Source organism: Orcinus orca, chromosome 2, assembly GCF_937001465.1.
Source record: "Orcinus orca chromosome 2, mOrcOrc1.1, whole genome shotgun sequence".
In the NCBI taxonomy this organism is placed as follows: Eukaryota; Metazoa; Chordata; class Mammalia; order Artiodactyla; family Delphinidae; genus Orcinus; species Orcinus orca.
Window position 1 is genome coordinate 163426940 of NC_064560.1, and position 22707 is coordinate 163449646.

At 39.2% G+C, this 22707-nt stretch overlaps 1 protein-coding gene across 2 annotated transcripts in view; it reads left to right on the top strand.

The window, feature by feature from the left end:
• Nucleotides 1–19743: 19743 nt before the first annotated feature.
• RHOJ (ras homolog family member J) overlaps nt 19744–22707 on the top strand; it is an 82568-nt gene continuing 79604 nt past the window's right edge. Inside the window, exon 1 of one of the 2 annotated variants that reach the window (XM_049706415.1) lies at nt 19744–20372. In XM_049706415.1, the coding sequence (XP_049562372.1) occupies nt 20129–20372 (244 nt within the window). In that variant the 5' untranslated portion in view covers nt 19744–20128. The remainder of the gene's footprint in view (nt 20373–22707) is intronic. The other variant, XM_004262112.4, reaches the window with a different exon arrangement.

Below are 22707 nucleotides of genomic sequence, written 5' to 3' on the forward strand. Positions count from 1 at the left end.
TCTTTTTCTCCCTTTTATTCTGAGCCGTGTGGATGAAAGGCTCTTGGTGCTGCAGCCAGGAGTCAGTGCTGTGCCTCTGAGGTGGGAGAGCCAACTTCAGGGCACTGGTCCACAAGAGACCTCCCAGCTCCACATAATATCAAATGGTGAAAATCTCCCAGAGATCTCCATCTCAACACCAGCACCCAGCTTCACTCAATGTCCAGCAAGCTACAGTGCTGGACACCATATGCCAAACAACTAGCAAGACAGGAACACAACCCCACCCATTGGCAGAGAGGCTGCCTAAAATCATAATAAGTCCACAGACACCCCAAAACACACCACCAGACGTGGACCTGCCCACCAGAAAGACAAGATCCAGCCTCATCCACCAGAACACAGGCACTAGTCCCCTCCACCAGGAAGCCTACACAACCCACTGAACCAACTTTAGCCACTGGGGACAGACACCAAAAACAATGGGAACTACGAAGCTGCAGCCTGCAAAAAGGAGACCCCAAACACAGTAAGATAAGCAAAATGAGAAGACAGAAAAACACACAGCAGATGAAGGAGCAAGATAAAAATGCACCAGACCTAACAAATGAAGAGGAAATAGGCAGTCTACCTGAAAAAGAATTCAGAATAATGATAGTAAAGATGATTCAAAATCTTGGAAATAGAATAGAGAAAATGCAAGAAAGATTTAACAAGGACCTAGAAGAACTAAAGAGGAAACAAGCAACGATGAACAACACAATAAATGAAATTAAAAATACTCTAGATGGGATCAATAGCAGAATTACTGAGGCAGAAGCTACAGTATTATTCAGTTTCTTTGCTATAAGACCTTAGCCTTTACCCTAACTAATATACCCTCTGTGACTTAGTTTTAAATAATGTTTGAGGTCAGTTTGAGATCGGTTGATATTCTTTCCATGAAGGGAAAATAATGGGAACACTATAAAATTATTAGGGTCTTTCAATATCCCCCCACAGGAAAAGTGTCTTGTTGCAATTGAACACTGTAAGAGAGTCTAAAACCATGTCGGGCAAGAAAATTTCTTATAATTTATTATAAAGTTCAATGTATTCAAGGCCACAAAAAATTTTCTGTAGTTTTGATTTAGTTGAAAGGTATTCTAAGAGCACTCAAAGCATTCAACCTACTATTGGTCTAGGATTAGTCTTTCTTGTCAGCAATGTATATTTTTGAAGTGTCCAGTCTCAGTACTTGACCAAATGAGGTGAGGTTCCTGTTTCAATATGGATAGTAAATATTTTTAAATTTATTAATAGTGTATAAGACAATTGATTGTTACCAGATTTGTTACACTACTAAAGAGCATGAGATATACTTTTCTTTCTATTTTCTGATCCATTCCATTACCTTGGAGGTCAATCATGGAGACAATATGATTGAATGGAATACATTTTCTATAATTATTTTTAACTCAGTGGAGCTCATTTGAGGGTTAAGCAGCCAGAAATACAGGACAAAGAAGCCAATTTTTATGGGAGAGGATTAAGCACAAATGTCTTATTTGAATATTCATGCTTAAAGGGAATTCTCTCTGAAATCTCTGTCATTTAGACCAGTCCTTATACAGCAGGAATTTTGGTAAACTTGTTGTAATCTCTGAGCAGATGTGGAACAAGAGAAAATGTGGCCTAATATTATGAGAGTATGAAAACTCACAGAACTGTTCTATTTTATGTTTGTCTGCCAACATTCATACTGGATGACTCATTAGAAATTTATAAAATAAAAATATGCATAAAGCCTTACACAAGTATGTTAGTTTTCATGTTTTTATGGCTGTTACAGAATTTGTGTTAAAACTGATGATAATAGGTCTAAGAGGGTAACCATTTAACTCAAGAATAAAATGAAAACAAGCTTTGTTGCACATTTCTTCAAAAATATATGAATAGATTCTTGATGTTTTAAGACCTGTTTCAGCATTCGAAGATTGATAAGTGTTGGGAGTAAGAGACAAGGAAAAAAGACAATACCCAATTCCAGGATACTAGGAATATTAAAATCTTTATGAAAGGGGAAGTTAAGGCCGTGGTAATTTATGTAAAATAATGTGGATGTATACTGAATAATAATCAGAGAGCCTCTCTTTAGACTTTTGTTGTGAGGGAAAGTAGGGTAGGGGTGGTACAAAGACCAGATGTTTTCTTCTGTCTTTGAGAATGGGCTGGAACCACATCAGGAATGTGATCTGGTGCCGCCACCCTGCCAGCTTAACCCCATGGTGTGACTGAGAGATTTAGACAAATGCTTCTTAGAAGCTGAACAAATTAATACTGGTCCCGTGCCAGGTTCAGTTAACTTGCTTCTAGATTCCTAGTGTGTTTTCTTCCTAGGGATCTGGCAATTAACAAACCAGGTTTTGAGTTGTAGATGTAGCTTTTAGGGGAAAAGCTTTATGCTAAAATTTAACTCTTTCAGATTACTTAATATTATAAAGGGAAAATTACAACTTTATTCTGAAGAGTCTGGCAAGTACCACTTTAACCAAGTGACCAAACTTAGCATCACCAATAATCAAGTAAACTGGCATCATTTGCCTCCTGATGTGGTGCACTGGGAATAATACACCCCTAACTGCAAAAATGAACTTATCTACAAAACAGAAATAGAGTTACAGATGTAGAAAGCAAACTTATGGTTACCAGGGGGATATATATCAGATATACATATATAGATAGATAGATAGATAGATAGATATACACACACACACATATACATATATGTATATATATATGTGTGTGTGTATATATATATCTGATACACACACATATACATATATGTATATATATGTGTGTGTGTGTGTGTATATATATATATCTCTGCTTCACTTTGCTGTACACCTGAAACTAACGTATTGTAAATCAACTACACTCCAATAAAATACTTTTTTAAATATAACTGTAACTTATATAGCATTCCTACCAAAAGTGCATAACCTGAATCTGATCCTGAGAAAATATCAGCTAAACCTAAAGTGAGGAGCATTTTATAAAACATCGATCTATTTTCTTCAAAAATTACATCTTGAAATACAAATAAAGGCTGAGGAACTGTCCAAACTAAAGGAGATTTAAAGAGACATGATGACTAAATGAAATGCATGATCTTAGGTTGGATCCTCTACTGGAGGGGGTGTGGGAATGGGGGACAGATTGCTACGAAGAAACTTGCATATAGATTACAAATTATAAAATGGTATTATGAAGATGCTGTTATTTCCTGAATTTAAGCACTGTACTATAGCTATACATGAGAATGAGCTTATTTTTAGGAAATACGTATTTAAGTATTTAGGAGTAAAGGAATATGATGTCTGCAACATATTCTCAAAAAGGTCCAGGAAATACTATGTGTATAATATAGAGGGAGAAGGCATGATAAAGCAAATGTGGCAAAATGCTAATAATTGGTGAATCTGCATTTCGAATGCATGGGAGTTCTTTATAATATTCTTTCAATTCTTCTTTAAAGTTATTCTAAATTTTAAAATGTCCAAACTATCTTAAAACATGAGGTTATTAAGATGTGAAAGATAAGAAAAGTTATTGTTTTCAATACCCATTATCCTGGTTAATAATACTGGGAAGTTCTAGAACTAAAAAGAAAAAAAAATGTTTATCTCTTAGCAAACTAAGAATACAGATCATTAGGGCTACTCATTAAACGGACAGTTTTAACTGTTCATGGACATGTTCAAAATGGATATTTTTCAGAGTGTTTATCTTTTTTTTAAGATTTTTTTGATGTGGACCATTTTTAAAGCCTTTATTGAATTTGTTACAATATTACTTCTCTTTTATGTTTTGGTTTTTTGGCTGCAAGGCATGCGGGATCTTAGCTCCCGGACCAGGGATCAAACCCACACCCTTTGCATAGGAAGGTGAAGTTTTAACCACTGGACCACCAGGGGAGTTCTCAGAGTGTTTTTCTTTCACAGTAGTTTCATTGGAAACATCTGAGGAGTGAGATTGTTTCGAGTGGATATTATTAACCACCTAACATCCAGAAAGATAAACTTTGAATAGCAGGAGTCCGTACTATATATGGTGCACAGCAAAACCAAATATCCATGGCTCTTCTACAAATGCATTCAGCATCACTGGGCCCCCATTTCGTGTCAGGTACTGCATTGTTTGTGGGCTGACTCAAAGCACAACCATGGTTTCCAATAAGCTGCCGGTTCCCAGATAGATCTCTTCAAGCCCAGACCTCTCTCCTGAGCTGTAATTCAACATGGGTCACAGCCTACTGGATATCTTCACTTGGATGTCTGACAGGCATCTTAGCCTCTACCTGCCAAGTTGCATTCCAAATCTGTGTATCCTTCAGTCTTTCTCTGTTTCAATAAATATGGAATCCTTCTAGTTGATTCAGGGAGAAACATGGGAGTAACCTCTGCGTCTTCCATTTCATCACCACCCATACCCCATTCGTTATCAAGTCCTCTTGATTCTATCTCTAAATATATCTTCATCTACTTTTTCCATTTCCATCTAAGAAAGGCAAATAGTTCAGTGATTAAGATCATGAACTATGGAGTCAGATTATTTGGATTGAAATCCAAGTTCCAATCTCTTAGCTGTGTGTCCTTAGACAAATTACTTTGCTTCATTGTGCCTCAGTTTCTTCATCTGTAAAACTGGGACCAATAACAGTATCTATTTCATAGGATCATTATAGTAAGTACTCAATAGATGCTAAATATTATTGTCTACCTTGCCACCACTCTAGTCCAAGTAACTATCAATTCTCAGTTTCTTATTGATCTCTGTAATTCCACATTTGTACCTCTCTAACCAATATAACTAGAGGATCTTTATTTAAAACACTGATAAAACTATATCATTCCCCTGCTTAATGTGTTTCAGTGGCTTCCCACTGCCCTTGAATACAATCCAAACGTTTTTCCAAAGGCTACATGTCCCTGCATGACCTAGACTAGTGTTTCTCCAACTTTTGACAACTGAAGACCACATCATGGGCAGTCAGTTGACACAGTGCTATGAATTTTAGGTTAAAAAAAAAAAGAGACAGAACTCATCCCATATTAAATAATAAAAGTATAATTTGAAAATAAAAATGATAATGATTACTTGTAAGTGAGAAGTAGAATATTGTTTGCAATTTTTCATCAAGGCATCCAGCTCCACGCCAACTTACATCAGTTTCCATCCACATATGGGTGATTTATTTTCTTACACTTTATCTCTAATAAGCTGTAAAATCCTAAATCACAATTGTAGATATCGGGAATGGCAATTGAGGATGGGTCTGTCAGAGAGCTTATAACTGAATTAAGCAAAGAATCCAAAACTTATATGATGATTTTTCACTGAAGATCACTCTCAAATCTCTGTCAGATGCTAAGTCAAGGAGCACATCACACAAGAGAGCAGAAAGTTTAGCGATTTGAACCAATTCCAAATCCACTCGGACGGCATCCAATTCTGACAGCACTTTTTCAGGTTCTACTATAACATTTAGATATGGTTTTCAAATATACCCTAATCATACATAATCGGTTTTTTTTCTGGGGCCGGTGAAGAACATCATCATGTCTTGGAGGAAAGAAATCGGACTCTCAGGAGTGGAGCCCTTTTCACTTTAGGTCAATCTTTGTAACAAATCCTGCCATTTTAGCTCCAACATTTAAAATCTTGATATGCCAGCTTTCAAATAATGGATCAGGCCGTTTGAGATTCTGATATCACTAAGATACACCACTTGAAACCATATTTCAGTGACAAAGCTGTCATTATCAGATCACCAAGAAGAAATATTTTTATCTCCTTCTTCATTGCAAAAATTTGTGAACACCTTTCCTCTCATCAACAATTCTCCCTCTATCCTCTATATCAGTTTTTTCCCTTTTATTAGGTCTTTCCCATCAGCATGAAAAACTATGCTGTTAATTCTTTCTTTAAAAGAAAAAGAACCTCCAATTTCTCTGATCCTTCTCTTAAACCTCTCCAGTCAGTTTTTTGCTCCCATCAACTGCACCAAAACCACTCTTGTCAAGATCACCAGTGACCTTGACATTGCAAAATCCCACAGTCAGTAGTCAGTCCCCTTCTTACTTGAAAGTCAGCAGCCTCTATGAAATTTTCTTCTTTATATCCACCCAGCTGTGCTAAAACTTTTAAGTACGTTATATATCTCTGTATTTTAGCCTGCAGATTAATGAAATCTGTGGCATCATTAAAAAAAAAAAAAGAAGAGTCAAGTATATACAATGTCATTGCTACATAAACTGAGTACCCTTGGGTACCCACCAAGTGGATGATAGAAATCATCTTATTGTAAAATATTCCGAGTAATAAATGAAGAAGAAATTATAGAATAAGAATGCCATTCTTTTGCAAGCTGTAAAGAATTAATAGATTTAGGTAATGAGCATGAATGACTGCTAAAATCACCACAAAAGAGAGAAGCAGACACCGTGTGCTTTATGAGGGAAAGACCTCACCACCATCTTAGTGGTGCCAAAGGGTAGCCCAGTAGCAGAGCAGATTCTGAGCATGCAGAGCTAGTCTTGCCAAAGGGGCAGTACTGAGTCTGAACAACTTCTGCATCCAGGTGTCAATCAACAAAAGTATAGAAAACGGAGGAACACACTGAGCTACCATAGGACGCAATCAATAAATCAGGACTGTGGGAAACTCTACAGATCAAATGCCCTGGGGTTTTCCAACAGACAAATTATAGGGAAAAGAAAAAGAAGTAGGGGAAACCCATAAACTAAAAGAGACTTAAACGACTTCTTTTACGGCTGAGCTGTAGTATCCTTAGCATGCCCCCAATCAGGGATGAGTGATAAACTATTAGAAATATACATACAAGGAGGTGACTGCTATAGAAGCCAAGAGGCTGGTTACTCTCAGAGAAAAGGATGAGTTGGGATTGGAGCACATGAAAGGATTTCTGGGATGGCTGGCAAACTTCTATTTCTTGACCTGGGGAGTTTATAAGGAAGTCCATCTTATAAAAATAAATAACAACAATAGTAATATAATAATGATACATTTATTTTATGCAGCTTTTTAAATCTGTTTTACTTTACAATAAAGCTTTTTCAGATTCTTTTGCAAAATGAAGAATAAATGTATAAAGCAAATCTAAAAAAAACCAGCAGCATTCAGCACTGTTGATTACTGCCTCCTCTGGGAAATACCTTCCTCACTTGTCTCCTGGATGCCACATTTCCTTATGTTCCTCCTTGAGGCTCTCTCCTTGCTCTCCTCAGTCTCCTTTGCTCCTCTAACCTCGAGAGGTTTCTCCTTTCTCCAGGAAGGCAAATCTATCCCAAGCCCCATCTCTCCCCTGAAATCTAGGACCATCCATGTCTCTGTCCAATAGACACACTGTCTCCAAAACTGAAATCTTGATCTTCCCTACCCCCACATCTCTACTCACTGTCCCAGCTAATAGAAGTTCCATCCTTCCAGTTGCTCAGGCCAGAATCTCCAGGGTTCATCCTTGATTCATCTTATTATCTTATAACCTACATACAATCCTTCAGATCACTACTGTACCCAGAATACAACCTCTTATCTCCACTTCCTCTCTGGCCCAAGCCACTACCATATTTAACTTGAATTATTACAGCTGCTCTCCTTGCTTTAATCCTCCTCCAGTTCCCAGTCTATGTTCCTCACAGAAGCTAGGGTGATCCTTTTAATATATGCCCAATCACATCATCCCTCTGTTCCAAGTCTTCAGTGGCTCCCTAACACATTCGGCCAAAATCTATACCATGACCTAAAAAACCCACAGCCTGGCACTCTGCTTCCTCCATCACTTTATCCCTCAGTCGTTCTTTTCCAGGCACACTGGAGCTCAGACATTCCAGGGATAACACCATCAGGGCATTTGCACTGGCTGGTCCCTCTGACTAGAATGTAAGCTCCACAAAGGTGGCAGTGTTTTTTTATCTGATTTGTTCACCACGATATCCCCAGTACCTGGTAGCTCCTCAATGGATATCTGTTGCAGAAATTAATAAATCCATGGTAAACTATACTTCCAGCCATTTTCCTAAACCTATACGTTTAAAATCATATAAACAATTGATTATTAAAAATGATTCTAAAAAAGGCTTAAAAAGCAAGTGAAATATGGCCTTCAGATTCAGACTTGGACTTGAACCCCTGCTCCATCATGTAATCTACAAGCTCTGCGACTTTGGTCCTGAGCCTCTGTTTCCACTTAAGAACAATGGAAACCGTGGCACCCACCTCTCTGATTATTAAGAGGATTCAATGTGATAAGTGTGCAAAATTTCTCAGCACAATGCCTAACATATGATACTTGTTCATTAAATGTTAAAACCTCCCTTTTCTCCTTCCTCCTTGATTACAGGAAGAGTTACTTGCTCTCTCTACTGAAGGTTGAACAGGACTGGAAGACGATTTTACTTTGCATGCCGATCAGTTTGTGGTAGATGCCTGGAGCACAGTGTTGAGAGGGACTTGGCCATCACGTCCAAACTCAGCTAGAACCAGCACACCGTGATGACACATATCCTGGCACTGGAGGAGAGAATGGTGGCATCTGAGCAGAATCTACCATCTGGGATTTTTTTAATATATATAAATTTATTTATTTAATTAATTAATTAATTTATTTTTGGCTGCGTTGGGTCTTCGTTGCTGCACACGGGCTTTCTCTAGTTGCGGCGAGCGGGGGCTACTTTTTTTTTTTTTTTTCCGGTACGTGGGCCTCTCACTGCTGTGGCCTCTCCCGTTGCGGAGCACAGGCTCCGGACGCGCAGGCTCAGCGGCCATGGCTCACAGGCCCAGCCGCTCCGCGGCATGTGGGATCCTCCCAGACTGGGGCACGAACCCACGTCCCCTGCATCGGCAGGCGGACTCTCAACCACTGCGCCACCAGGGAAGCCCGGGGGCTACTTTTTGTCACGGTGCGTGGGCTTCTCATTGCGGTGGCTTCTCTTGTGGAGCACAGGCTCTAGGCATGGGGGCTTCAGTAGTTGTGCACATGGGCTCAGTAGTTGTGGCTCACGGGCTCTAGAGCGCAGGCTCAGTAGTTGTGGCGCACGGGCTTCGTTGCTCCGCAGCATGTGGGATCTTCCCGGACCAGGGCTCGAACCCATGTCCCCTACCTTGGCAGGCGGATTCTTAACCACTGTGCCACAAGGGAAGTCCTACCATCTCGGATTTAATGGCTTACCCTACTGCCTCATAGAAGAACCCTCTGCTTCTCCAAATCCTCATTTGATTTTTCTAGCATAACTGTGAGAGGAGCTATGTCATACCAGTGTCAACTGTAGAATTATTTCTGAGGTTAAGGAAAGGCTTAAGGAAAGACAGTGGAAAATCTATATTTCTACAAAGGCTTATCAAACCAATTGAGCTGTCACTTCATTTTATGGAATCTGCTTCTTTCAGTATATTCAGGCCTGCATCTAAAACCACAGAAGGTTTAGCTAATCAGGCTTTACAAATCCCATCTCCTCAACCAGATTTTGAAAATTCACATTTACTCTAAGGGAGCTTTTCCCAAATGACAGAAAGAGAATTTCAACATTTTTTAAAAAGATCTTCAGTCCAGAATAACTTAAGACTAAGCATTGTATTGATTCCAGTAGTTTAAGAAATACTAAGAATAACTGCAGTGAGACAGATGTTAACTGAATAAAAGAACTTTAGAAATGGATATAGTTATTCTCCTAGGACGCTGTTATTCATTCAGTTGGCTCGGTCTGGTAACAGTATCTTATGTTTTCATGGCATAGAGAATGTGTTGGCTTAGTTTTTTTAAACAAGTTTATGTCCAAAATATATTTTGGAGAAAGGAAGTGAGTGGGCAAAATTGTAGTTAGTTCTTAAAAAAAAAAAAAAAGTGGCATCAAAGGCAGTCAACTTATCTGACAATAAGCTTTTGTATCCAAAGTCAGAGGAAATAAACATTTCCTATTATGTGCCAAATTTACCTACCAGGAAAAAGAAAACAAAAATTAAACCAAACAGAAGACGGCTCCTATTAGATGGTACCTATTCTACATGGAACCAAGCAATGGTGTTTCAGACTTACAGTTCCAATCTTAATTTGATTATGCAAGAGATGGCCATGAAAACAAACAGGAGAGGAGGATATTTAATAGGCATCCTTGATTCAGGCATGGTTGGGATCAGCTGCAGAGATGACACACTAAGAGATATAGTGCTTTATCATCACCTTCAGTAAGAATAAAGGTTTAGAGACAATGGTCTGAAGTACCAGAGTTCAGAAACTGATAGGCTACCCCACACGATCCCTGCAAACAGACCAAATGAGGCATGGATTGTAGGGCACAGCACTAAACATTGCTGCATGTTACAGGCTCTTAAATAAAATGCCATAGATTATCATTGACGGGTGGAAACTGAATTCACTGTTTGTGACTCAGCACCCATTCTTAACATAACCAAGTGAAGAGTAAGGGTTCTATAGCCAGAGTGTTTGTGGGAATCCTGGCTCTGCCACTTCCTAGGGGTGTGAACTTAATCTCTCTGTGTCTTAGTGACTTCATCTGTAAAGTGAGAAGTTAATGGTACCCTTCTCATAGAGTTGTGGTAAGAATTAGATATGTTAATATATGCTAACACATACAGCCATTATTATTATTATCATCACTGTTACAACTACCACCGGTAGCACTATTATTATTACTATTACTATTTTTTTCACTTTCTTTCTTAACATCAATATCTAGAGTTTCTTCCCTCAGTCCCATTCTCCATTTTCAGCCCTTTGATTCCATGACACAAGGGGTGCAGCTTGATTGGCTTAAACCCATCAGCATCTCGCTTAACCCAAGTCAGAGAGAAACCTAGCCCTTATGAGGAAATGCCAAGATATACACTCTCCTCCCTACCAGGCTGGGTGGCTGAAGAAGTGAAGCTTCCCTCCACTGTGGCTGTGGAGTAGCCCAGAGATGCCAGAGGCCCTTTTGTAGAGCCTGAGGATGGAGCCAACCCAGAAGTAGGTGAGCAAGAATGGATCCTAGTGGCAACATTAATTCCTGGATCAGGCAAACCCAGTTATAGCAAATCCCAGTTACATGACTATAAATGTCTTTTAGCTTAAGCTGGTTGGGGTCCAACTGTGTGCCTTAGGTCTTTTATATATTCATAACTATATTCTAGAGATGTGATTATTTTTATTTAAAAGGCAAAAAGTCATTAGTTTATGAGGATTTTCTTATAGTTTACACAGTAGGGGCGTAAGTGACTTATATCTAGTTCTTAACCATGTGTCTTTGTCTGTTTGGGCTGCTATAACAGAATACTAGACTGTTATAAACAACAGAAATTTATTTCTCATAGCTCTGGAGGCTAGGAAGTCCAAGATTAAGATTCTGGCAGATTTGGTGTTTGGTGGGAGCCCACTTCCTGGTCCATAGACAGCTGTCTTTTTGCTGTGTCCTCACATGGTAGAAGAGGCAAGGGAGCCCTCTGGGGTCTCTTTTATAAGGGCACTAATCCCATTCATGAGGGCTTCATCCTCATGATCTAATCACTTCCCAAGACCGTACCTTCAAACCCCATCATGTTGGAGATAAGATTTCAACATATGAACTTTGGGGGACACAAACATTCAGTCTATAGTACCATGTAAAAACAAAAGCATAAATCTGAAGAGAAATCAACTCAAATTATAATCACATGTGTCCAGAATGCTCCCTCCAGCATTTCATAGCTTTGTTAAGCAAGCATAGGCTTATTAAGCAAGTCCTCTCTTCATGCATTGTCTCAAATACCACATGGTGAAGCATAATTTACCCAAGACTTCCCCATCACTCTTTCAGGCACCAGCCAGGGCTCCTTCATGTGAAAATAATAGAAAATCATCCCAAGTTAATTTAAATCAAAATGAGAATGCATTGGCTCATTCAAGAGGGAAATCCAGGGCTGTGTAAAGAATAGCTGGATCCAAGGGCTCAAATTATATGATCCAGCATCTGTTTTTTCTCTCTTTCAGCTATGTTTTTCTGTGGTATAATGGTTAAAAATATAAGCTCTAGAAGCAAGCTGCCAGACCTAGAATCCTGGATCCACCACTTCTTAGCTGTTTGACGCTAACAAATCATCTGATTTCACTTAGCCTCAGTTTTTTTAATGATAGAAACGGCAATAATAATAATGTTCACCTCATAGGTTTTAGGAGAGGATTAAGTGGTTAAAAGACATAAACTACTTTATCACCATTATTATTATCAGCATCAGGCAGGATCTTTACACCTGGTGGCAAAGATGGCCCCAACAGCAAGCTTATGTGATCCTTAGTGAGAGAAATTCCAGGGGAAAAGAGCACCTGTCTCCAGAGAGCATTAGCTAAAACCCCAGAGATAATTTTCATTTGCCACACCTGGATCATGTGCCCACTCCTGCATTAGAGGGTGGGGTCAGCCCCAGATGAACAACTTGGACTGAAGATAGAAAAGAGGCAGAAGGGAAATTGCAGTGCTGTTACCAAAAGAGGAAAGAAATCTTAGATAGGCAAAAACAACAGATGTCCACTACAGAGCCAACTGCACCCTGATTATTAAAATAGTAAATAATAGTGGTTGCTGCTTCATACAGTGAACAATAGTAGTCATGAAAAGGACACGGCCTGTGAGCCATGCCATAAAGAAAATGCCTTTACTGTTTGGAAAGTTGGATTTAATAAACATAAAAAGTTCCTTCCAGATTCAATAAGATTGAGATTTGGAAAGATTCTGAGACATAATAAAAAATGAAAGTCCAATAGAAACAAATCTTTGGGTACTTGGAATGTGCTATACATTAGAATTAGACATGAATGCTTCAGAGATGTGGGCATTTTTGAAGGATCGTCTTTCTTTGATATGGAAAAATGAAATAAAAATTGGATTAAAAAATCATATGTGAAATTTACAAGAACAAAACCACTTTAAGCATATTGTCAATTTTCCCGATATAAAGTCAGTAAAAGTGATATTATTTTACCATACAAAATTAAAGTAAAAAGAAGTTATCTTTAGACTTCCAGAGTAAACAAAGGAGATATGAATCTCACAAAATCGATTATAATTTTTTTAGTTTTCCAAAAAGTGAAGTAAAGTACAAAATAACTGACAAATATTACATGATCAAAAACAATAGACACAAGTTAGGAACCACTATTTAACACTGCTGAAGTACCCACAGTGCCTTTAATAAGTCAGCACAACAAAGAGTGAATAGAAAAACAACGAAAAAAGAAAATTGCATAAAATTGTCTGGAATTCTCACTCCAAAAGAATTCTGCATCTTGACAATTCTTATTGTCAAGGCGCTGACTTTCTAGGGCATTCAACCTGAAAACCATGTGTCCTTCTGCATAATGACTCCACCCACCCTCTGCCTAGTGTTGCTGGGATTACAGCCATGGAAGACTTTAATTCTCTTCCTTCCTCTGTCCTGGGGCTTTTTATAGATTTGTTTGAAGATGTTTTCTTTCCCCTAACTCTCTCCACTTATCCCACTGGGAGTCAGTTTCCAGATCTTTCCTCTCAGTCCCTATCATGCACAAACACTGAATCTGAGATTCAAGCTGTGATCTCACTTCAGCCTTGGTAGTCTTTATGTTTCTTTCTTCTGATGCATATGATTTCTAGATACAAGTCAATTAGCAAGTGGGTGTTCAAGAAATATAAACACACATTAAGTCTGCAGAGTGGAATTGCATTTCCCTCTGCATTTAGTGTTTCACAACAAGGAGTTGGCCAGTAACCTGCAGGCTCTCAGGAGGACTCATTTTTGAGTTTCATCCAGTCACAACAACCAAAATGCCTCCTTGCACATAACAGATATCCCCTGTTATTGCTGAGAGGCCCTTCAAGTTCTCAATCTATGTATTAATTTTTTTTAATACATCTTTATTGGCGTATAATTGCTTCACAATGCTGTGTTAGTTTCTGTTGTACAACAAAGTAAATCAGCCATATGCATACATATATCCCCGTATCCCCTCCCTCTTGAGCCTCCCTCCCACCCTCACTATCCCACCCCTCTAGGTCATTTTTTATATGACAATAATGCATCCTAAGCAGAGGTCAAATTTTGAATTTTCTAGCAGAGGTGGAAGATTTACACCAATCTTTCTCACTCTCCCAATAGACCCTACATCAAAACCAGGCAACAGATGGGTGATGGCCCCTAGCCCTCAGAAGTTCAGCCTGTGGTGGTAACACTGTGATGCTTGTCCACCCAGACAATAACCAATCCAGTGACGTTAGGCTTCTTGGGCCCATATCACTAACCCATTGAAACAATCATCAAGGATCTTTGTTGACTAAAATGGCTATTTCCACCAGCTATTTACTGCTGCATGACCTCGATGAAGGAACAACCCAGCACCACCTCAATCTCAAATTTCTCCACCTTCCAAAATACACCTCTCCATCTGGAAGATCAGGAACCCATGAAAAATTTCTTTCTAAACTGTTATCTTTCTCCAGATTTTCTGGATAGGGGGAACTTCAAAGTTCTCTAACCACTGGGTTTCTATGGTGAGAGACCCAATAAAAAAGTCAGATCACCCACAGGACTCTTTCTGGAACAAGGCTTTGTTTTCAGAATTAAGGTATGCAATAGTGAAACACAGAAAAGAAACACACACACACACACACACACACACATCTTGACTGTTACTGATCAAATCAGCCTCTTCTGTCCTAAGACAGAAAGAAGTCCCCATCTGCCTTAGAGCTGCAAGTAATCTATTTCTATAAGAATTAAGAGATTTGGCAAAGGAAGAAAATTTCTTCAAGCAAGAAAAATGAAAGCCATTTGTGGAACTATAAAAAGATCACACCCAGAAAACGTGGCTGATATATGAATAGATGATATATGATATGATATGACAGGGGCAATAGCCAGGGGCTGAATGCAGGTGGCCTGACAGATTAAAAAAAACACATATCCAGAAGTATCCCTGGTGGCAACAACTCACCGGCCTTGGCGGGGAGTGGTTCCAGTCCAGGCCAGTCCTAGGACAGCCTGTTAACTTTTAGCAGTGCCCCAAATAATCTTCAGGTTTAGTTCCAGTGGGAGATTTGGGTCAGAATCCCTAGAACTACGCAGCCCTCCTGTCTCACACCATACCCTCTACCACCAGGGGCCTGACTTCCATGTTAGCTCCACAAAAGTCTTTCTGTGGGATGGGGGTGACTCGTGGCTGGGCTGGGCTGGGCATCCCGGAATCATAGGAACCACAACACATCCCACATTCCTAAGACTAGAGTCTTAACAGTCTCCCACATAGAGGTTAATCCAGAATCAGAGTATCTGACCCAACTGCATTATTTCCCTGAGTAACTTCTAGTTTCAAGCACAAAAGAAAAAAACAAAAAGTAGACAAGGGAGAAAGTCTGGGCTCTTTTATTTAAAGTCAGCCTAAAACTGGAGTCAATCAGAAGAGTCAGATGTTTATGCAAAAACACTCTGCTGGCATTTGGGAAAATTCATGTGAAGCCAAAGCTCACAGGACAAGAGGGAGCCAAGGAATTAAGATCTCTTGGAAAAAGCAGGAAATATCGTCCAGCAAGATTTCACCGTGTACTGGTAAGTTTGTGTAAACTTGGTGCTTGAGGTAAACCAAATAATTAATAACTACAAAACCACCACTCAATCGTTGACATGGTACAGACATCTGGTAAAGAACAGTTTAGCAAATGGTCTTCATACCACTTCTAAATTCATACCTATAAACTTTTGAAAGTAAAGTATATTCTTGACCATCCTGTCTGGACAAGTAGTCGCAATTCTACAGACACAGACCTATAAGAACAATGCTGCATTATCTTTACTTTTTTTTTTAAGATTCTGTTATTCTGATTCAGGTCAATTTTTTAATATTTAAAAAGATTTAGTCTCACATGGACAATATGATCCATATAATCAGCAGGCTAATAAAATCCTAACTTTCTTGACCATTTTTACTAGAACATCTCAAACATTTTTCCCTATAAATATTCGATTTGGCAGGGGGTGGGGGTGGGGGTAACATAAATAGCGATGGAAGAGTTTATCTTGAGAAATACAGCCAACATTCTCAATGGCCATGATCCATCTTTGCATATAATCCAATATGTCAGATTGGATTTTGAGTGAGAGGTAAAAGACCCATAATTGGTTGCTTCAGGTCTCTTAAATGTCTTAAATTGCGATCCACAGAGCAATCGGCATGACCTGAAATATCTGCGTCTGCTGGTGCAAGGTTTAGCTTACACACAGAGGTAGCAAAATTTCACCCAATCTGATATCTCCTTTTATTCCTAGGCCAAGTACTCAGTGGGCTGGGGCATATTTGTAATGTAGGAACACAGGCTGGGCAGTCATGTTTGAGAACTCCATCTTGGAATGGAGAATTTAGTCCATGCCACATTTACTGGCTGATCTCAGGTACAAGGTCAAAGGCAGAACCTCCTCAAAATTCTACCAAAGACATATCATCGCCTGTGCTCAAAGTGGCCTTATTAATCTTCAGGATGGGGTTCTTGACACTGTCAATCACCCCTTCACCTGCACAGATTGTTTGGCTGCCGCCTTCACGCTTGAGCCAACTGCAATTTTATTATTACAAATTCCAGATGTTTCAGGTAGACTGAATGAAAATGAAATTGCATAAATCACATGCAGTCAGCGGTGCCTTCAAATGCTTCAGAACGGCACTAAACATAAACAGTTCAACTTTCGCACTTGTTACTTAACCTCAACGAAACTACCTCTGGTTGTCTAAACTATTTAGGCTGTTCACCAGTATTTAGTTCTCCCTTCCTGGCACGTGGTAGGATTATACTTCTGACCCTGTTGGGTAGTATGGGTATGTGACTTGCTTTAGCCAGTGAATGTGAACAAAAATGTCACCTCCAGAAGGAAGCTTTAAGAGCTAATGTGTAATGGAATATTACTCAGACATAAAAAGAATGAAATAATGCCATTTGTAGCAACATGGATGGACCTAGAGATTATCATACTAGTGAAGTCAGAAAGGGAAAGAAAAATACCATATGATATCACTTATATGTGGAATCTTAAAAAAAAAAAAAAAGGAAAGAAAAAGAAGATATGAATGAGCTTATTCACAAAACAGAAATAGACCCACAGACATAGAAAACAAACTTATAGCTACCAAAGGGGAAAGAGGCAAGGCAGGGATAAATTAGGAGACTGGGATTAACATCTACACACTACTATATATAAAATAGATAACCAACAAGGACCTACTGTATAGCACAGGGAACTATACTCAATTTTTGTAACAACCTATAAGGGAAAAGAATCCAATAAAGAATATATGCGTGTGTGTGTGTGTGTGTGTGTGTGTGTGTGTGTGTGTGTGTGTGAGAGAGAGAGAGAGAGAGAGAGAGAATCACTGTGCTATACACCTGAAACTAACACAACATTGTAAATCAATTATACTTTAATAAATATATATAAATAAAATAAAATAAAAATAGGTTTTTATTATGGAAAAAAAAGAGCCATTGTCACTTACTACATTAATTTCTTCCTCTGCCACAGTAATCATCAATGTCCTCAATGTGGCTACTCCACCATCCTAGATCCCTGAATGAAGATGATAAAAATACATAATACAGATACAATGTGAGCAAGAAATAGGCATTATTTTATTTATTTTTACTGAAGTATAGTTGATTTACAATATATATTAGTTTCAGGTGTACAGCATAATGATTCCATATTTTTGCAGATTTTACTCCTTTATAAGTTATTACAAGAAAATGGCTATGATTCCCGGTGCTATACAGTATATCTTTGTTGCTTATGTATTTTATACGTAGTAGTTTGTATCTGTTAATCCCTACCCCTAATTTGTCCCTCTCCTTTTCCCTCTCCCCTCTGGTAACCACGAGTTTGTTTTCTATATCTGTGAGTCAGTTTCTGCTTTACTTATACATTTATTTGACTTTTTTTAAGATTCCACACATAAGTGATAACATAACAATATTTGGCTTTCTTTGTCTGGCTTATTTCACTAAGCATAATATTCCCTAGGTCTATCCACATTGCTGCAAATGGCAGAATCTCATTTTTTATGGCTGAATAATATTCCATTGTATATGTATATAACACATCTTCTTCTTAATCCAATTGTCTGTTAATGGACACTTGGTTTGCTTCCATGTGTTGACTATTGTAAATAGTGCTGCTATGAACATTGGGGTGCATGTATCCTTTTCAATTGTGTTTTCATTTTTTCCAGATATATACCCAGGAGTAGAATCAATGGATCATGTGGTAACTCTATTTTTAGTTTTTTGAGGCACCTCCATACTATTTTCCACAGTGGCTGCACCAATTTACATTCCCACCAATGGTGTACAAGTGTTCCTTTTTCTCCACATCCTTATCAACATCTGTTATTTGTAGACTTTTTGATAGTAGCCATTCTGACAGGTGTGAGGTGATACCTCATTGAAATACATGTTATTTTAAATTATTGAGCATTGGGAGTTGTTACAGCAACATAATCTAGTAGATACACAACAACCTGACTGAAACCATCCCTTTATAGGAAAGAAATATTGGGACACTAAACACTATGGCAAGTGTTACTATAATACAACACAGAAGAAATGTGAGGCTATATCTATTATATAGTAGCATACATATGTGGATATAGATATTATGGATAGCCACTCATTAAAACAGACTTCTCACGCACCCCCACGCACAAAAAAAACCCCTCCTCACATCAAATGGATAATCTGAATTCTTGAAACTGAGTGCTCAAAAATCTCAAAGAAACACATAGTTCCCCCATCAAAAAAGTACTTGACCCATTTGTCAAAATCACTTGCAGAGTTCCACTTCTTTTCTAAGACCGAGTACCTTAATCAAACGCAGAGCTTCAAAGAGGCTTCGTTTTGAGTGACCCAACAGACAAATAAATTAGCTGCCAATGGCTCCTTTGTAATTGAAGAGGGCCAGGCCGACCAAGGGGAGAAGACTAAATCAAAAACGGAACTGTTCAAGCAAAAGCAACGTTTGGGGACCTGAAACAAACCAATACAGCCATCCCACACACTCTCATTTCCAAAAGTAAGGGTGAGCCAAGCACATGTGTGTTTATTCACTAATAAGAAGATGCAAACATCCCACATCTGATTGATTTCTTATGTGCTACAACCATAAAAATGTTTGGGTCTGGAATACACGTTTGAGCGTTGAGCTCAAATGTGGCAGCTTATTAACCCGATCACACATCTTATACCTACGATCTACAAGAACGTTTCCCTTTGTAACAGTGAAACTCTGGAAGGTTTTCTTCTTTACTGCCAGGACAAATTGCTTAGGGCTTCTCACTTAAGTATGTGAAGAACTGTCCAGTTTTAATCTGCAGAGCTTTTAACTGGTGACTCAGTGAGGGATGATGTCATATGTTATCCTACAACGGCTGGTGTGGTTCCCTCTGTTTCTGTGGCCGACAGTACTCCCCAGTTTCCATCCTTTCGTCAGCTTCTTCCCAGCCAGCCCACAGGCAAACAACCTCCCCAGCCGTGGATGAAACAGGAAGTCTGACAGCTTGAGTCTGCAGTGGGACCCCTAGTGTTTTCCCACTCCATGTCCTGGCAGCGTTCCCCAGAAGTACAAACACACACACACAGAGCTCCCATTGTTGCAGCCTTCTCCAGCCCACTGATCCTAATATGGAATGCAGCAGGAAACCCATGATTTCCTGACACTCAGCAAGCTGGAGGAAGCAAGGGAAAAACTCCATTAAAAAGCCCAGCTTTCCTCCATGTTAGATGTGAAGTGGAAAATGGGGAAGATTTAGCGAAATTCCACTGTGTCTTCAGCCAGGCTTGGTGAACAGGAGAGCAGAGTGAAACCCTCAGGCTGTTGAAATTTCTAGACTCCCAGGAAGCCCCTAGAATTGGGTGAAAAATGAGGATTCATAACTCAAACTGATGGGGGCAAGGGGCAGATGCTTTTAATCATTCTCCCCAGTGTGCGTTACCTTTCTTGACCAGTATGGTAAGCAAGAGGGCACATGCCAGCCGCCTCGGACAATTCTGCATGATCCGAGTTCCCCAAAGGAAGACAGAGTGACCTCAAGCCTGCGGCTCGCTTCATGGGTTTTGGGAGAAGCAGGAGAAGCAACGGCAGCGGCACAGTCACAGCAGCTGGAGCCGTGAGAATGAACTGCCAGGAGGGAAATGACAGCAGCTGCGGCTGCGGTGGCCGCGAGGAGAAGAAGATGCTGAAGTGCGTGGTGGTAGGGGACGGCGCCGTGGGGAAGACCTGCCTGCTCATGAGCTACGCCAACGACGCCTTCCCCGAGGAGTACGTGCCCACTGTGTTTGACCACTATGCAGGTAAGAAAAGCAGAAAACCCACCCCTGCATACGAGGTGAAGGAGGCGGGAGACGACAGCCCAGCTTCAGAGGGGCCTGGCTTATCTCTAATGTCAGTGCTGGGTCTGGGCCTGCCAGGAGCCAGGTAGCTGGGCATAGCGGACGACCAAGGTCTTTGCTGTTGTTAGGACAACTTGTATATCAATGTTATGGTAACACTTTTTTCCAGTTAAACCAAATGAATAACACTGGGGAAATACCCTGAACCGTCCTCTAAGCTTTGCGGCTAGAGATTTTACTTAACATTTGCCTGAAGATTCATCAACTTTCTTTAATGTGAACTTTTTAAAAGGTAGCGTAATTGCATCACAGTTCTTTAAAAAACAACAACGACACTAACCACACAACTGGTGAAAGAAGTGTTCTTGCCACTTCTCATATATTCACCACATGCCATTTATAAAGGAAATGCTGAGATTAGTAACATTAGAACATTCGTTTTTCTATAATAATTGGTGCTGTCCTAATGTACTTTCATTTTCCTGTGGAGGTAGATTGAAGGAAAAGTACTGAAAGATTTTAAATATCTCCTAGGCAATCTGTATCTTGAATTAAAAGAGAAATTTTTAATCAATATGTTTTAAAGGTAAAAATAAAATTTTACTTATTTCAACATATGTCCCCAAAGCACGAAATATGGCATAAAATACTTTAAGATCTGACAGTTAAGATACTGTAGTCACAACTTAATTCTTCCAGGTATATTTTTTCAAGTGTTCTAAAGTTTGTTGTGTGATAGCTTATTTAAATTTTTCCATTTTGACTCTTATTTTTTCTCTTAATCTCCAAAACAAATTTTATTAAATTTCTTAAAAGCAAATTCATAAAATGCTTCAGGTTTACAATAGCCGAGATTTTTTAACTTTTTGGAATACGATGATCCACTCGCTCACTATGAGATCAGCTTGAGTTACCAGAGATTTGAGATTTTGTGAGAGGAAAATTTCTCTTCTTCACTTTAGCTTTGGGTCCAGAGTAGCAAAGGGGAAATGGCCCACAGGAAACCTGTGTGAGCGTTGGCTTCGCTGTGAGGTCATTTGAAATCCTTTCTGTAGGAAGCAGCTTCTTTTCCACAGCTAAACAATCACCTACGTCTCCTCCTCCTACTACACGTACATGATTTATGACACTATTACATAGCAGACAGGGAGAGAACCACAGTGAAAATAGTATCCACTTTCTAGCAGGTTTTTCTATATTCGTAGAAATTAAGAGCGAATTTGAACACTGGCTCTCTTAAGCTTTTCTGTTCCCAGAGAAGAACATTTTAATGAGAACAGAATGAAGAGAAGTACAGGTAGACTTTCACCCTGAGGGGGAAAAAAAAAGTAATTGTAAAATTAGGTCTGCAACTTAAGAAAATTATTGGGATCCTGACCTGTAAACATCTTAGCAAATGTTATTTACTCTACACCCTCTTTCTGCCAAGATAGGGAACTGGCTGGTACCTAATTTCAAAAACTTTTAGATCAAAAATGGAACCCACAATCTACTAAAGGGAGAGGTTTCAAGTGCTTTTAAAAATTACATATCCCATCCCCAACTATTGGGTGAAGCAATTACAGTACAGTGTCAGGAAGAAAGAGGATAAAACCATCTTTAGAGATAAAGTTAGCCTATAAAAAACATTAGAGATCAAACAAAGGCTGGACCACCGCTAGATTCCACTAAGATCAATTTGTTTTATGTTTCAGTTGTATACATACTTGCTGTTATTTAAGGAACAAAGCATCTTAGATTTTGGCTATTCCTTGTTTTAGCTCTCAAGAAATCACAGCCACTGTACTCAAAGCAATACTTTGTACATAGTAGGCATTCCCAAACATTGTTACTTTGATTTACACTTTGTATTTTTTTTAAGTACACAGTCATCTCATGCATTTGTAGTTAGGTTGTAAGGGAAATGAAGGTGTAAGCCACATACACCTAGGAGTGCAATGAAGTGAACATTTCCATTTGTAGAGGGATCTTCTCCATCACGACGACCCTAACTCTTTTTACCACCACGCTCCCCATACATGAACTGATTGAACATAAACCCTTACACAGTCACGTGAGAATCTACAGTCAATTGTAAAAGAACTCATGCTCTCTTCTCCACGTGGAGAAGTATCCAGTATCCAGTCCCTGGTCCTACTGGCTCATTCTGAATTGACAACCTGCAAATAGTTTACTGAGTCTTTGGAAAATTGCAGTCAAAGAATTTAGAAAAGTTCAAGTCAAAGAGAGCCTATCCCTTGAAGAAGATTTTTCCCTAATAGCTACCCATCCTAGGAAGGTAAAGATATAATAGTAA